The sequence below is a fragment of the Bufo gargarizans genome, chromosome 3 (genome assembly GCF_014858855.1).
Source record: "Bufo gargarizans isolate SCDJY-AF-19 chromosome 3, ASM1485885v1, whole genome shotgun sequence".
NCBI classification, from domain to species: Eukaryota; Metazoa; Chordata; class Amphibia; order Anura; family Bufonidae; genus Bufo; species Bufo gargarizans.
The window spans coordinates 595,403,835-595,421,758 of NC_058082.1; the positions used below are offsets into that span (position 1 = coordinate 595,403,835).

General features: G+C 44.6%; 1 protein-coding gene across 2 annotated transcripts in view; it reads right to left on the reverse strand.

Annotated features, from left to right (window-relative positions):
- Positions 1-3,047: 3,047 nt before the first annotated feature.
- Positions 3,048-17,924, reverse strand: part of USP16 (ubiquitin specific peptidase 16) — a 46,009-nt gene continuing 31,132 nt past the window's right edge. For both annotated transcript variants that reach the window (XM_044284413.1, XM_044284414.1), the window contains 7 exons: positions 9,863-9,919; positions 9,370-9,525; positions 7,613-8,378; positions 6,828-6,922; positions 5,825-5,911; positions 4,747-4,903; positions 3,048-3,447 (listed from right to left, as the gene is read on the reverse strand). In XM_044284413.1, coding sequence (XP_044140348.1) covers positions 3,323-3,447; positions 4,747-4,903; positions 5,825-5,911; positions 6,828-6,922; positions 7,613-8,378; positions 9,370-9,525; positions 9,863-9,919 — 1,443 coding nt within the window. In that variant the 3' untranslated portion in view covers positions 3,048-3,322. The remainder of the gene's footprint in view (positions 3,448-4,746; positions 4,904-5,824; positions 5,912-6,827; positions 6,923-7,612; positions 8,379-9,369; positions 9,526-9,862; positions 9,920-17,924) is intronic.

A 17,924-nucleotide genomic window follows, 5' to 3' on the forward strand; every position in this document is an offset into this window, starting at 1 on the left:
CATCCTGAGGACGATAATCCAGTACTTTTTCCACTCTAGATCCAGCATTTTTTTGGGGTATTTAAATAAGACATTCCTTTTTTTCCTGCCCTTGTAGTTACGTTTGGGGATTTTAAAAACTGATCAATTTTGGGCAATTCCAATAGCTCCTGCACCATTTTTGAGGACGAGTGGTCTGCAAAGTGCCTGTTACTTATATTAATTTTTATTCAGGGAAGTTTTCCCCCTCACTTCAGTTATAGCCCACTCCTCTGAATGTAATTAAGGAGCAGAGAAGGGAGAGAAAAAAAATAAATGAGAAAAACCAAATAACAGAAGGAAAAAAAAATAGTCCCAATGTATACACTTCTAAGCAGTCCTCTTATATTAGGGTAAAAAACAGAAGCAATTCATCAAGATCAACCCCAACACAGATCCTTAATCCAATGGCAAAGTTTGGGAAGCCACAGCCAGGAAGCCTTGAGAAACCTTGGCGTGGTGCTCGGGCTCAGACATGTCTGCTAATCGCTCAATTTTAAGTTTGAGGGCTTAGGAAGATCGCAGAGTGCACCTGTCCTTGTTATTAGACACCACAGCCAGGACAGTCTATAAAAATATGGGCATATATATGCCTTTAACCAGCAGAGAGAGAAAAGGAGGGCAGCACAGATTTCATAAAAGAGGTGGATTAACCAGGAGGAGGCAAACGTATGCAGAAGAGACAGCAGACCTAAACCTTCGGCGCTTGCAGAGAGCAGGATAAGGAGGAACCCCGGGAATGGGGGCAGCAAGCACAAGGATTTCTGCAAGTCTCATTCAGGTGAATGGAACCGATTTTTAAATCACAGAATTTTCTGCAATAAAATCTGAAGCGCGTGAACGCCCCCTTACACGACTGTGGCTCATGGTCAATCCCAACACTTCTTCGTTGAGAACAAAACCAAGTTATTTAGTTGAATTATTTGCAATGGACGTAACTTTTTTCCACATGGAAATACTGGACTTACCCACAAGTTGCAATTTTACTGCCCTTCATAGACAACTCCAGGTTTCTGCAAAGTTGCTGCCATAGTATCCAGCACGCAATATTTTTTTTTCAATATTTACAGGGATTTTCTGATTTCAGCAAAAAAATTTAAAAAAGTTACACCATTTATCAGTACACTTTTTTTTTAATCAATTTTCACTGTTTGCTTGACCCTTCAGTGCGTTTGCAGATTTTTATGACAAATCTGAAGGAATGGTACAGTACCAGCAAAGTGTGCGAGATTTTAATAACTCATCTACACACTGCAGAGTAAAGTGATCTGAAATCTGCAGCATGTAGACCTGGGGCTCATGCACACGACGGTTGTTTTGCGGTCCGTTTTTCACGGATCCGTTGTTCCGTATCTGAGGGGTGTTTTTTTTTTCTTCTGTTTTGAGTCCACATCCATTCCAGTTATGCCACAAAACTTACCCGTATGGTTTCCGTACGTATTCAGTTTTTTGCGGATCATATACGGACAAAAGAATGAGGCAATAAAGAGTTACAAAAAAGCACATGGCTATTGTGGGCCTGGCCTAAGAATCCACAGGACGGATCCACAAAAAACGGACTAAATACGGTGGCGTTCTGTATTTTTTGCAGACCCACGGACCGCAATTTGCAGACATTATGACATGCACTACTTTTTTGCGGAACGGCCATGTGCACATACAGAAACGGAATGAACACAGAGTGGTTTCATTTTTTTTGCGGACCCATTGAAGTGAATGGTTCCGCAAAAAAAAACTGAACGGACATGGAAAGAAAATACGTTTGTGTGCATGAGCCCTTATGCGGTGTAACTCCTCGGTGAGGGTCAAATTCACAGCCAATTGCATCAAAATCCACATGTATCTTGTATTTGGGCTGTGGATTCTCTTTGTGGTCTGTGTTAAAAAAAAAAAACAAGTGTAACTTGATACAGATCTTCCTCTGCTAGGAGGGGGTATATATTAGCTACTTATCCCGCCCGACTGACCACCATTTCTTAGCCACCGACAACCTGTTCGAATACAGTGCAATTCCTATAATCCAGCATCCAATAATCCATCACAGCAATGATGTGAAAGTCCACAAAGTGAGAACTGCATAGAGAACCAATTCCAGCTCGCGCACATTTTGCCAGTTCTGGGGCAGAAACGCCTCTCCTGCAGTTTTTTAGGTGGACCTGCTCGCGGTTTAGCCCAGTTGAATGGAGCTTAACCACAAGCAGACACCCGCCACGGTTTCTGTTGGCTTCCGTGCACACACTGCTCCAAGAAAGGACCATTTTTTTTGGTGTGGTCGCAGCTGCATGAACGGGAAAGCACAGCCTCCTATTGAAAACAATGTGAGGAGGTTACCACCCCACAGTTTTTGGCGCGGGATTTGCACAAAAATTCTGTGGAAAAAAGGCAGGGAGAGTGGTACTATTTCTAAAGAAATGTACGGCAAGTACTTTCCTACAACTATCCAGAATATCAGATAATCCAGCATGTATTAGGCCCAAAATTACAGGGAGTCGGACCCCCACCAATCTGGTACTGATGATAGGTCATCAGTAGCTGGAGCCTGGACAACCCCTTTAGGGTATGGCAACATTATGTCATGTATTTCATTGGTTTTGCAATGGGACATACTGTGACTGTCGCATAAAATCCATCCAAGTAGGTTTTTTTTTGTGACTGTTACATTGCAGCATGTCACAATACACTGAAATACATTATATGAAATGTAGCCATACCCTTAAAAGAGGACTCGTCGCCTCTCGTCTGGTTTACTAAACAACTGTAACCCCCATGAAATAACTCTGCATGCGATGTTCCTCTATTATTCCTTTTAGAAATATTTGAGTAAGTTAACAGCTGGCTGTTACCATTGCCAATAGTAGGTGTCTCTGTCCAAATCGGTGCTGACAGTATTGACGAGGCGAACGGTAACACCCATCATCTCATGCATGTTGTACACGACTTACAAGTGAAGACAAGTTCTCTTCCAGATTTTCCTTCATGTGACCACACACACACACACACACACACAGAATTCAATACGTCAAGCAGAGTTGGTGTCAAGTACATACAAAATGGTTTATAGTAGCAACAGTATGACATTTATTGCATAAGTACTAACGTCCATACTGCCTCCAAACCCCCCCCATGTCAAAATAAAACTGCTATGGTTGTGCTTTTATATACATATTTAACACGTTATGCAAGAGAAGGACGCAGCAGCCGTTTTCTGTTCTTGGTCCTTGACGAGTAGGCGACTGTTATCCTCCAAGAGTTTCATTAAAATAAATATTCCTTGGCATCTGAGTACATGAGCGATGAGCCCGGGTCACAGTGTCCTCTCGTAGAACAGGAGGTAGGCCTGGCAGTTTAGCACTTTGCTTAGTGGCACGGCTTGCACTTGGCTGTCGCTGATGTGGTACCAGTGGCCTTTACTGGGTTCTGTGTTGGAGGCTGCAAAGCAAAACAAAATAAAAAAAATATTAAAAAGGTGTTGTCCCAAGAAAAATATTCTACAGTTTTCAAAACCAGCACCTGGACCTGAATACTTTTGTAATTGCATGTAATTGAAAATGTACTACAGCCACTGAGCTATTCACTGAAATCTATCTGTATAGGGCCACTTATTTTCTCACTGAGAAGGCCGCACGTGCTCAGTTCCATCCTTCAACTGCCTTCTCAGCTGTGATAGGCAGAGCATGGACACACCCCCTGTGCTGCGATAGGCAGAGCTGAGACACGCCCCCTTAGCTGCAGCAGAAAAGACACTCCCCTTGAGCTATCAGCTTGATATAAATCTAGCAGAGCAATGAATGTGGAGATCTCTGGATCCATGTGAGGTACAGGGCTGGTTCTAGATTTGTTTGAATGAGACTGTCACGTCCTATAGCAGGCATGTCCAAACTGTGGCCCTCCAGCTGTTGCAAAACTACAACTCCCAGCATGCCCTAATAGCTGTAAGCTATCCAGGCATGCTGGGAGTTGTAGTTTTGGAACAGCTGGAGGGCCGCAGTTTGGACATGCCTGTCCTATAGGATGCCTGATTTTCATTTTTTTACATTAGGCTACTTTCACACTTGCGTTGTTAATTTCCGGTATTGAGATCCGGCAGAGAATTTCAATACCGGAATTAAACGGATTTGTTTTGATTTTGCACATCAGGAAGCATCCATCCCATTAGGATGCGGTTATTGTGAAATCAAACTGGATAAAAAAACAAAACTGATTCATCACTGAAAATCAATGGGTGACGGATCTGGCTTTTTAGGCTCTTAAAAAAGAAAAAAAAAAAAAAACTGTCAGTCACTATTGACTTACATTGTTTTCAGTGCCGGATTCGGTTTTTTTTCCGTTTTTATGACGAAACACAAAACCAGAGCTTGCAGCAGTTTTGTGTCCGGTCACAGAACGGAATGTTCAATGCCACTCAATAGTGTAGCAGCGCATGCACAGCATCAGAGCCTCTGCGCTTGCTCCACTACTTGGAACGGTTACAGAGTGACAGAGCCGGGCAAAATGTCCGTCCCTGTCAACCAAGTGGCAGGGGAAAGCTGCTCAAGAACTCTGATGTGAGTCGCTCACCCATAGTCAGAAGGAATAGAGGTGTCTAGGGTGTATGGGCACCCGAACACGGACCCGACATCTAATTACAAGCATCAGCACAGTATCAGACGACCACTTCCCTAATACTGTCCCTTCAGGATGGCAGGAGTCTGAAGTCCTGAGGAAAGGATACCAGCAGATAGATCTTACCTTCAGGAAGTACTCCCCGAACTACCAGCTCAGACAGGTTAGGATTTGGGCTTCGAGACTTCACGTAGGCAGTGTAGTGTCCCGACCGCATGGTGCCGCTGTGCTCGATCACCCCATACAAAGCGTACAGTACTCTGCAGTCTCCATCAGAAATATTCTAAGGAAAAATGAATCAGAATTAGCACTTCCTATCATTACGGACCAGCATTTTTGGCAACTTAGGAGAATTGTGTGATCTCATCGGTTTAAGCTTTGGTCCCATTTCTGGGGTTTGGCTGACCAATAACATTTATTTCCCATCTACAGGATCAGTGGGGCTCTAACCACAGGCTTGTTTCCATATCTCAGTTGTATGGAGCAGCAATTCATAGTCTCAGCGGTCAAATATGGATACATGAAACAGAAAAATAAAAAAAGGTTTGCAAATGGTCTTGATTAAATAGTCTACTGTATTGTGTATACAGTGCCTATGCAGTCCTATGTGTTTCCATGGTTACAGACTACAAACAACCCCTGGGTAGTCTGATCCTGCAGTACCTCCTGTTGCTAAATTGTAGAAGAAATGTTTTTGGAATGGACAGGGCAGCAGTTCCCTCTTTGGTTACAATCACATAGTAGATTTTTGCAGCGGATTTCGGGATGAAAACCATTCGCCATTCGTGCTCAAACTGCCTCCCATTATTGTCAATGGGAATCCACAGCAGCATTCATGCGGATGCAGATTATTTTTACGTGTGGGTTTCCAGACAGTGACAAAAATGGTGCGGTTTATTTTGACTGTCAAAATCTACTGTGTGAACACAGCCTTAGCGTATTGTACTGGCGCACTGCAGAGCAAATAAAGACATTGGGGCACATTTATTAAGACCAGCGTTTTAGAGGTGCCCGCTTCAACATAACTTTGGCGGATCCACTAACTATTCTAAACGTAAGACCGCTAAGAAAATGGCGTAGAAAATGGTAAATGAGGCCTGTCCCCTTCCCTGCTCATTTTTTTTAGACCCGACGTGAGCGGGGAAAAGTCACAGATTTCTGTATAATAAACGACCCCCCATTACTTCTATAACCCATTCCTTACCTTACACTTGGCGGTACAGAATGGGGCCAGATCAATCACCTCTGGAAACTTGATATGTTTATTCAACTTATGGAGACTAAAACCGTTCTAGGGAAAGAAAACACAACACATTCACCTGCACTACAGCCCAACAGGTCATATTTTGTATCAAAAAGTTTCACACAATGTTAGGTTTATGACAAACTGCATGACTAAGACATGATCCGGGCAGGTATTAGGCCCCTTTGAAGGTAAACAATGTATCAATTCACTGACAGCTGATCTATAAACTGGTTAAGAACTTACTATTGTTTGTCCAGGATCTATTTATCGATGACCCAATCCTTAGGACAGGTCATCAATATTAGATCAGCAGGTGGCCGGCTCCCAGCCCCCCCGCCAATCAGCTGTTTTTACTAGTTGTGGTGCGATAGGAGCAGCAATAGGACACGGTCACTACACAGTGTATGCCGGGCTGTAGTTCTGGTGCCAGCACCAGAGAATGTCAAAACAAAAACTGGCGGGGTTCTGCGAGTTGGACCCCCTGTGTCTCATATTGATGACCTATCCGAAGGTTAATTATCAGGAAAACCCCTTTAGGGCTCATGCACACCGCTGTATCCAAGCTGCCGTCTGCAAAATGCAAATACCGGCCATGTGCATCCCGCACTTTCTGCAGGCCACACTGTCCGTAAAACTGTTTTTTTTTTTTAAAGTGTTCTAAAATTTGCGACACGGCTGCAAGGATACCGACATCACACAGATAACATCTGCATTTTTTTTCTAGCCCCATATAAATTAATGTGATCTGCAAAAATTGCAGATTGGACACGAACCGAAAATACAGTCGTGAGAATGAGGCCTTAAAGGAATATTCCAAAATTAAGCACTTACGGCATTTCCACTGGACGTTATACATGACTGATAGGTGAGGATCTCAGAGGCAGGACACAGACATCCGAAGTATCAGGGTCTGGTTCTTTGTTTTATCCATCCTATAAGCCAAGGACATGTTTGTACCTACCTGCTGAAATCTCTTTAGGTGTAGTGTCAGGATCGGAGGAGGAGCGGACACCAGCATCTGCTTCTTGGCATTGGTGTATACAAACTTTTTATCTCCTGAAAATGAAAAATCCATAAATTCCTGTAAACTTCCTTGAAATAATAAAAAAAATAAAACCCTGATGTTATGTGATATATTGTGGTAGTTGTAGCGAGAGTGCCTGGCATAAACACTACGGGGGTCATTTATTAAGACCGGCGTTTTAGACGCTGGTCTCAATACCCCTTTGCTCTGGCGGTGGATCCGGTGAAGTTCCGTAGAGGCGCCGGCCTCTACATAACTTCGGCGAAACCACCGCCACTTCTAAATCTATGCCAGCTCGCTAAAACAGGCGCAGAAAATGATGAATGAGACGGGCCCTTTCCCTGTCCGCACCACACCCACTTTTGTAGACCTGGCAGACCGGAGAAAAGTCGCAGACCACGGCACAAAGAATCCTTGCGCCGCAATCTGCGCCAGAAATATGCCTAATATAGACGCATTTCTGTTAGTAAATAACCCCCTACGTCTCCAACAATGCAAGACAGCAGGGCAGATGCTGAACTAAGAGCAAACATGGGGCCAGTATCAATGTGAAGGAACCACTGCATGCAGTTTAATATGGCATTAATGAGGACGGGCAGGTGCTGGAATATCAAATGCCGGATTAAAGGAATTTCCCTGTAATGTATTCAGCGGTATATGTAAGTGCTGTCTAGCTGTGGGGTGATCTTATATCTTACAATATGCCTTGTCGCATTTCTTACCTTTCGTATTATTTTTCACAACCTTGGCCTGCCTCTGGGTACAAGTGTTACACAACAGCTGGTTACTGCCCACCAAGCTCTCCTTGCGGGTGAATTGCTCGAGGCACCCAAGGACAGACCAGTTGTCCGGCTGCGTCTCCCTCCTGTCCGAAAGTGTGCAAAACGCCGCTCTGGGGTCCACGTTCACCACTTCGTAGAGCGGTGGGCTTGACGCTTCATCTATTATTTCAATCTCTATGTCATTAGGTTCAAGGGCCAAGCTCAGATTTAACCTGTTTATGCTTTCTGTTAGTTGACTGGTGGGGTCTTCGATTTGGGGGCTCTCAGTCACCTCTAGGGTCTTGTACTGAACCTCATTGAGATCCATGTTCACGTGACCAATTTCTCCATTAACCTTGGTGTTTTCACTGCAATTCTCTTCCGGATTTCCAGGACCTGACTGGGTGTCATCTAGATTTGTCCCCCGCTCGTGCTCGTTCTGATGCTCCGCACCTTCATTCAGGGTCTCAGAGTTTACATTCACATTATTCATGCTGGTTTCATTCTTCTCTTCTGAAGAGTCCTCGGCCTTCTCCACCTCAGTTTCACCCTGCACACTTACAGAGACGTCTTCAGCCGTGGGCTCCACTGGCGGCCCGGCGTTATTATCCAATGTGTTGTTTTCAGAGACGGCCTCCTCCTCCTCCTCATCGTCCTGCTGCTGGCTGGCATTGAGATCAGTGAATAGCACGGTCTTTCCCTGGAATTTCTGTTGTCGCCGCTGATTCTGCAGGATTGTAATTCAAGTCTATGGTCAACCACAGAAAATAGGAATACTGCGAGGTAAACTGAGTGCAAGGCCCAGATCTCAAGTACAGGTGGGTATGTTGCCATATCAGATTGATGCCCTGCACCTTCTACATGGGGTTAAAGGGCAATCAAGACAGATGTCCAAATAATTAAAAGGCTTCTTCGGGACTACTTATTCTTAGTATAGACCTTCAATATCAGATTAGTGGGGGACGGACTCCGCACCGCCGCCGATCGGATGACTAAAGGGGATGCACTTGGTATTGCGGCTAAGTTCCGTTCAAATGAATAGCAGTGAACTGCAATACCAGGCACAGCCACTTCCAACTGCATAGCGCTAGAGCAGTGATGGCTAACCTCCGGACCTCCTGCTATGGTGAAACTACAACTCCCAACATGCTCCCTTCATTTCTACGGAGTTATTAGAACAGCCAAGCAAGTGTACATCTTGGGAGTTGTATTTTTACCACAGCTGAAATGCCGGAGGTTAGCTATTACAGCGCTAGACTGTCACAGCCCCTTTAATCATCTGATTTATGGTAGTGCAGAGTCAGACCCCTTAGGATCAGGGGTGCACCTAGCCTTTCTGCTGCCCGAGTCGAAAACTGAAACGGCGCCCCTCCCCCCAATGCCAATTTCTTAACTTAACCCCTTCCCTTCGGCTGACCCCCCCACCCCCACTTGCCCCTACCTGGTGCTGCCTGAGGGGATTGCCACACCTGACCTCATTGCTGGTGCACCCCTGCGCTTAGGATAGGCCATCAATTTACTAATGCTGGACAACCTTTCAAGCCATATTCTCAAGATGTTGGTTTCCTATACGCCCGATTCCACGGATCCCAACTTAGAAACCTCCGCTCTTTCTGGTGATTTTGGATAAGAGGGGAGCCTGGGACCATTCCCACCATGCAGGATTTTCAGACCACTCGGGGCTATAGACATTTGTATCACACATAAACACCACTCACCTTTGCTTGCTTTTTGGCTTGCTTTTTTGCTTTCTTTTGAAGGTGCTTGCTTGTCCCAGAAGACGAGTCATTTCTTTCCTTCACATAACTATCGTCCTCCTCCTCAACCTTCGGTTCGCAGACATTCAATGCTTTGGGGGAATTTTTCTTTGTAGGCTGAAATGCACATTCAAAACAATTAAAAAGATAAATTTCGGAAAAAAAATAAAAAATAAAGTCACCTTTAAGCAGCGCCCAGAACTACCGAAAAGCCTCTCCGTCAGTGGCGACACTTTACCATTGGCCTACAGAGCTGTGTGTGTCATGCCCATGACTAGATTATTCCCACAGCTCACCCCCTGGTGCCAGGTCACACTTCTCGTGTCCTGCACTGACAGTACTTGCATCCCCCCCCCACTCAGGTTGGATTAGCCAATCATAATGTGGCATGGTCGAGGTGCCCGTTACAAGTATCTGCGTGGTACCTGCTATCCCAAAGTAAAATACTTCTCACCGCATCATCCAGGACAGGAAGAGAAAGGTCAAGAAAAGACTCATGGACCAAGGATACCTGAAAATGATGAAAAACAAACTTGTTTTATTATTACATAGAAATAATCTGACATCTGTAAATTTACTGTGGAAAAAAAAAAAAAAAAAAATCAATAAAAATCAAGTTTTGGGGGAATATTAAAGTTTAAAGGCTATGTACACCTCTGGGGACAATTTTTTTAATGATTGCATTTTACTCATTTGGACCTAAAAATAATTTTTTTAATTTTTTTTATTAAAAATATTGAGCAGCTCTGTCATAAATGGTTAACTGTTTTTCTAGCTGTGTGAATCCTTCTTTTACTTTGGGCTAGTTATATAATAAGCCTTATCTCTAAATTACTTATTTAAGACACATTCTTATCAATTCGATATGGATTGAGCTTTGAGTGTTCATAAGGTCTGAGTGCAGATATAAGGAGTCGTCATCTCCCTGTCTGACGGAGCAGAGAGAAAAGTCAGATTCTGCTAGTAGAGCATCTCAGCTCTGTACAGAGAAAAGCGCTTCATATTTTTAATAAAGACCAAATGAAAAAGGATTTTTAGCGGGCATCCTGTCACAACCCCGGGGGGGTTGGGGGAAGGTCATGTGACCCCCCTCCCGGGAAACCACAGATCAATTCAGACCTGCGGTTTGCGGTTTTACCTTATCCGGCGGTGCCATCGGGTCCCCATGCGGCTGTAGGGGGGACCTGATGTCATGGAAGGCAGCACGATGCCTTCCTTAGGCATCTGAGCTGCCTTCCGGTGATGAGCCTGTGAGATCCAGGCCAGAATACAGGCCGGAAGCTGTACGAGTAATACACACAGTATTACTCATACAGCCAATGCATTCCAATACAGAAGTATTGGAATGCATTGTAAAAGGGATTATACCCCCAAAAGTTGAAGTCCCAAAGTGGGACAAAAAAAAAAAAAAGTAAAAAAGTTGAAAAAAGAAAGTCCCCCCCCACCAAAATTCTAAGTTTCAAGTAAAAACAAAAAATGTCATTTTCCCAAAATAAAGTAAAAAAATTAATAAAAGTATACATATTAGGTATCGCAGCGTCCGTAATAACTTGCTCTATAAAAATATCACATGACCTAACCCCTCAGGTGAATACCATAAAAAAAAAAAAAAAAAAAAAAGTGGTGTAAAAAAAAAAAAAAACATTTTTTGTCACCTTACATCACAAAAAGTGTAATAGCAAGCGATCAAAAAGTCACACGCACCCCAAAATAGTGCCAATAAAACAGTCAACTCATCCCGCAAAAATCATACCCTACCTAAGATAATCGCCCAAAAACTGTAAAAAACTATGGCTCTCAGACTATGGAAACACTAAAACATGATTTTTTTTTGTTTAAAAAAAAATCATTGTGTAAAACTTAAATAAAATAAAAAGTATACATATTGGGTATCGCCGCATCCTTGACATCCTGGTCTATAAAAATATCACATGATCTAACCTGTCAGATGAATGTTGTAAATAACAAAAAATAAAAACTGTGCCAAAACAGCCATTTCTTGTTACCTTGCCTCACAAAAAGTGTAATCTAGATCAACCAAAAATCATATGTACCCTAAACTAGTACCAACAAAACTGCCACCCTATCCCGTAGTTTCTAAAATGGGGTCACTTTTTGGGAGTTTCTACTCTAGGGGCGCATCAGGGGGGCTTCAAATGGGACATGGTGTAAAAAAAAAAAAAAAAAAAAAAAAAAAAACAGTCCAGCAAAATCTGCCTTCTAAAAACCGTATGGCATTCCTTTCCTTCTGCGCCCTGTCGTGTGCCCGTACAGCAGTTTAAGACCACATATGGGGTGTTTCTGTAAACTACAGAATCAGGGCCATAAACATTAAGTTTAGTTTGGCTGTTAACCCTTGCTTTGTAACTGGAAAAAAATTATTAAAATGGAAAAATCTGCCAAAAACTTGAAATTTTGAAATTGTATCTCTATTTTCCATTAATTCTTGTGGAACACCTAAAGGGTTAATGACGTTTGTAAAATCAGTTTTGAATACCTTGAGGGGGTGTAGTTTCTTAGATGGGGTCACTTTTATGGAGTTTCTACTCTAGGGATGCATCAGGGGGGCTTCAAATGGGACATGGTGTCAAAAAAAAACTGTCCAGCAAAACCTGCCTACCAAAAAATTTTTGGGGGGTTGTCCATATTTTGTGGATCGCAATACAGACACGTCCGTGTGGATGAGGCCTTACTGTGTTTTTTTTTTTTTTTTTATACGCCTAATTGGAGGAGCACAAGGAAATAAAATAGAACAGAGATATCTCCAAACAGCCCTACAGGAGTGAATGTTCTCCTGGTCTCCTGTATTTTCCATTAGGAGGCAAGCGGCCTCCTGGCCTAGACCCTCTCCTTTGCCGTTTCGGAATGCGCTAGTGGTGAAGAGACAGACTGACAGGACAAAAGGGTTCAATAAAGAACAGGATAGGCTGTCGGTGCATTGTTTTTTTTCCTATTCCGTCTCGCATCAATGAGAACTCTCTAAATTGTTCTGCGTCCTGGAAGATGAACCATTTTCTTCTTTGAGTCTCGTAAAACGCAGATTAAATCAGTCTCTGACTGTAAAGCGACTAACTGCAGCAGGAGCCCTCCCCACTCCCTGCCCCCTTTTACGAAGGGATACTATGGATTCTTAAAGGATATCCCAGCGCTACGACTGGAATATTGGTTTGTACAGGTCTATGGGGGTCATTTACTAAACAGAAATACACCTATATTAGGTGTATTTCTGGCACAGATTGCAGAGCAAAGGTTATTTGTGCCGCAAACTGCGACTTTTCCCCGCTCATGCCAGGTCTAAAAGAAAAGTAGGCGTGGCGTGGACTGGGACGGGCTGGCAGAGCCTGTGTCATTCATAATTTTCTACACCTGTTTTAGGCACAGAAAATGGTCTAAAATTAAGCCAGCAAGGAAGCCATCTTACATTTAGACCGGCGCTGGATACGCAAAGTTATGTAGAGGCCGGCGCCTCTACATAACTTTGGCGGTTCCACCTCCAGTGCAAGGGCTTATTAAGACCAGCATCTAAAACACTGGTTTTAATAAATGACCCCCTATGTGTGTAAACTGTATGTACAAGACATACATTTCATGAAACTGGGAGGGGAAAAAAATATATAATGATTTTTCTCATCCATCTCATTGGGGGACATAGACTTTGACCATGGGTATAGCTGTTGCTGCTAGGAGGCGGACACCAAGCACACACTTCATTTGGGGCCTACTACTGGGGGCGTCCGTTTCCACGGCGGTATCCTCCTGAACGCACCTGGGAGATGAGGGGGGCGGAGTTTCCTCCTGAGCGCCACTTCCAGGTCGGCGTGTCTGTTCTGGGGCAGCCGGGGGCATTGTTCATGGAAGCCCTGGCTTGTGTGCGGCCTGCTCATGCATTAGTCGCTGCATGCGGGCTCTGGGGCACATTGTCTCTGCTTTCGAAGCAGTTCCCTATGCTCAATTCCATACCAGAACGCTTCTGCAAGTTATTCTGTCCAGCTGGGATCGCTCCCCAGCCTCCGTGGATCAGCCAATGCATCTCCTTGCCCCAGTGCGCCAGGTCCTCAGATGGTGGATGGTCTCTCTGCGACATTGGGCCAACCATCTCAGGGGTTGTCTGATGCGGGTACAACTCCACAGCAGTGGCGTACATCAATCACCAGGCCGGCACCCGGAGCCCATCAGTCATGGTGGAGACGGCGCCGATTCTCAGCTGGGTGGAGAAACATGCTCCGGCACTGGCGGCAGTTCACATACCCGGTGTCGACAACTGGATCGCAGACTTCCAGTGGAGACGGTTCACGTTTCATTACGTTTTCCCGCCTCTTCCTCTCATTCCGCATCTTCTCCTCTCTGGCAGTGCAGGTCTGAGGGACTGCCCGTCATTCTCATGGCCCCAGATTAACCGTGCAGGGTGTGGCACGCATCCCTAGTCGCCCTTCTCGCCGACGAACCTTGGCGTCTTCCTCTTCAGGAGGATCTGCTGTCGCAGGGACCAATCTTGCACCCGAATTTAGGGTTGCTACATTTAACGGCATGGCTGTCCAGACAATGATTCGGGCCAGGAAGCAGTCGTCTTCCAGAATCTACCACCGGACCTGGAAGTTCTACTTTAGTTGGTGCGAGCAGCGACAGCCGTCTCCCACTTGCCTTTCTTTGCCGCGACTTTTGGCTTTCCTGCAGTCGGGCATGGACTTGGGGCTGGCTCTCAGGTCCCTCAAAGGGCAAGTGTCGGCTCTCTCCATTCTTTTTCAGCAAAATTTTGCTTCGCCTTCGCCGGTTCTGACTTTTCTGCAGGGGGTGGCGCATGCTGTGCCCCCCTTCCATCCTCAGTCGGATCCTTGGGATCGTAATCTAGTGTTCAACGCTCTCTAATCTTCTCCGTTTGAGTCTTTGCAGCAGGTGTCGCTTGTGCTTCCTGTCTTATAAAAGGTGGCTTTTTTGGTTGCAATTACTTCATCCGTTGAGTGTCGGAACACGCGGCTCTGTCATGTGGGTCGTCCTTTCTGATACTCCATCAGGATAAAGTGGTCCTTTGCCCTGTGCAGTCCTTCCTGCCGAAGGTGGTGTCGGCATTTAATCTAAATGAGATTATTCTCCCTTCATTTTGTCCGGACCAGTCTCATCCTCAGGAGCAGTTGCTCCATACCCTGGATTTGGTACGAGCCATTCAAATATATCTGTCCCAGACGGCATCTTTCCTGCGAACGGATTCAGGGTTTGCGATTCCAGGCGGACAGCGGCAAAGACTTCCATTTCCCCGCCCTTCTGGGTGACTGCTCATTCGGCTTGGGCAGTGGGGGCCTCTTGGACGGTGCATCACGGGGCTTCGTCCCTTCAGGTGTGCAAGGCTGCTACCTGGTCGTCTTTGCATACTTTTGCTAAGTTTTACAGGGTGCACACCTTTGCATCTTCTGATGCTTCTTTGGGGCGTAGAGTTTTGCAGACAGCGGTTCTCTGATTGGCAGGGGGGGGGGCGGTTGTAGTTAAGCCCACCCTCAGGGAGTGCTCTGGAACGTCCCATGGTCAAGGCCTGTGTCCCCCAATGAGACGGATGAGAAAACTAGATTTTTGTACTCGCCGTAAAATCTGTTTCTCTTCCGTTTATTGGGGGACACAGCTCCCACCCATTCTTTTGTTTATGGACCTTTTCAGGCCTGTGTGGTTCTGGGTTTGTACATAATGTAATTTTCTTGTGTCTGGCTTCTTCTACTACTTTTACACTAAACTGATTTAGCTTAGTCCCTGTAGGAAGGCTATAGCTGAAAAGGGAGGAGCTTACACTTTGTGTGCTTAGTGTCCACCTCCTAGCGGCAACAGCTATAACCATGGTCAAGTCCTGTGTCCCCCAATGAACAGAAGAGAAACAGATTTTACGGTAAGTACAAAAATCTAGTATGTGCTCACCTGTAAAATCCTTTTCTCGCTGAGTTCATTGGGGAACAGAGAAGACCATGGGCATAGCTGCTGCCACTAGGAGGCGACACTAAGCAAAAAAGTGTTAGCTCATCCTCTCAGCTATACCCCTCCTACAGACACTGAGCTAAATCAGTTTGTACGTAAGCAGTAGGAGCAGCCAGGAGAAGCCAACAGAAAACAATAAAAAAGGAAGAAAGCCGGAAATGGGTCAGAATCAAGAACCGGAGGGACCCATCAAGGAGAGCCAGCAATGTACTTACGGGGTGGGAGCTGTGTCCCCCAATGAACTCAGCGAGAAAATAAATTTTACAGGTAAGCACAAAATAAATCTTATTTTCTCGCTCGTATCATTGGGTGACACAGAAGACCATGGGACATTAAAGAGCAGTACCATGGGGAGGGAACAAGAACAGAACGAACCCAAGGCCTGTCATAAGGCCCTGCACAGAAATGTGGGGAAAGGACACACCAGGAACCCTGAAAAGGGAAAGGAAGAACCATGCCCAGGAAAGGCCAGCCAGAGCGGATGAATACGCAGAGGCTCTGGCTGGGCAGAAGAAAGAACAGCCCAGGGGACATAAGCCACGGCTTAGGAGACTTCGGAAGAAGTGGCGAGCATACAGCATATCCACAAGATGGACAAGAATGAAAACAAGTCAGGCACCAGAGCAAATGGAGTGACTACTGAATATACCGGGGAGAGAAAACATAGCCTGGGCCTAGAAGACTAAGGAAGGTAATACCCAAGGACCAGAACCCCAGGAAAAGACCCCCCCTAGAGTGATCAACAGACATGACATTGCATGAGAAGAAAACAAACTGAAAATAGTGTCTGGATACCAAGGGCCAGAGAACTGCAGACGTGACAAAACATGAACTGTTAGCGCAATACTCCACCGGAGAAGGAAGAAAACTGGCAACCCATGCAGATGTTCCACCTACTGAAGGAGTGTGGACGCCGAGCGTGCCAAGGAGAAGCAACAAAATTAGAATGCTCCGCATGGGGACTCAAGGCACGAGGAGAGGCATGTCGTGGGTCAACACCGTGGAAAGACAGAGGCTGCCACGTAGGCGCCCAATCCGTACAATGACTCCCTGAGGAAAAGGACAGTGTGAAAGTATTTATAAAAAGAAAAGAAACAGGCACTCACCAACTGTGTTATAAGTTCAAAAGTTAAAATATAAAAATAGATTATAGACCGTATACAATTAAAATATATACATTTAGATAAAATTTAACCCAATAAATATGTACATTAATCCATTTAACGCTATACTACTTAGCCACAGGACGTGGCGTTAGTTCATCCAAAGACGTGTTAGGTAAATAGCGGACCAATGTGTCCTATATATTGTAGTCAAAATACGTGATAATAGCACTTTTCAAAACAAAGACAAAGAATATTTACAATCCTAAAGACCCTCAATAGGTGATATAAAACGTTCAAAATATAAAATGTTCAAAATATAAAATGTTCAAAAGTGAAAATAACAAAATAAAAGATGCCTCTTATATCATATTGTGATGAGCAGATGTAGCTCTGTGCTGGCTGAGTACATAGAAATATTCACAGGTGATTGTGACCGCATCAATATATCCTCCTATAATTTTTCCAACTCAAATGAGCAAATATGACTTTATGTTGGCTGATTATATGGAGGTGAAGTCTTTATAATTTGTAATGAGGAATCAATAAGTTCCAACGATATAGTCCGATTCTCTGTCTAATGCGCCATATGGCGAGTATATTAGTAAATCAATTTATAAGTCTCTACTCACAATAGTCTCTTGTGAGTAGAGACTTATAAACTAATTTGGCGGCCATGTCTCTTGCTGTACGTATTGATAGACGCCTGAGGGAGAGATCTAAGGTTCCTCACACTCAGGACGTACTATCATATAGGGGAGCGGCCTCCGACACTTTGGGTAGAGAGACACTTGAGCACATGTCTGGTGATGAGCCAATGCAGCTGGGGGGGGGGGGAAGATACCCCTGGACCTGGGGATAAGAACTTTAGGCTTAAGAAGAGACTCTGCTTTTTCTGTGGAAAAGGGGGACATTTTGTTAACGTATGTCCTTATGTTAAGAGTCAAGGTGAAAAATAAAATAAAAAAATAAAATGTGTTTAGTCCTCATCTCACTCTTGGTGGTGTGGGTGGGGAATCTGAGAATTTACTTTTGTCATTTGCCGGTAGTACACGATTTCTCCCGCCTGCCAAGGTGGCGCTAGACTCCAAAACTGTGGGAATTTAAGTATTTATTGACAGTGAGGCAGGGGTTAACCTAGTTGATGGTCAGTTCGTTCATATGCATAGGTTGACAACAAGTGCTTTAGACAAAAATATTTTGGTGTTTGCAATTGATTCCGCTCCACTCACACAGAAATGTTTGCCACAAATGGTGCCGGACATTCGTTTAAAGGTGGGTTTTCATCAAGAATCCATTTAGTGTTTTGTGCTGGAGGGTCTGCCTGCTCCCTTGGTGCTAGGTTTGCCATGGTTAAGCAAACATAATCCTACCATCGATTGGCAAGAGAGACGGATTCTTGATTGGAGCGATTATTGTATAGACAGCTGTCTTAGGCTACTTTCACACTGGCGTTAA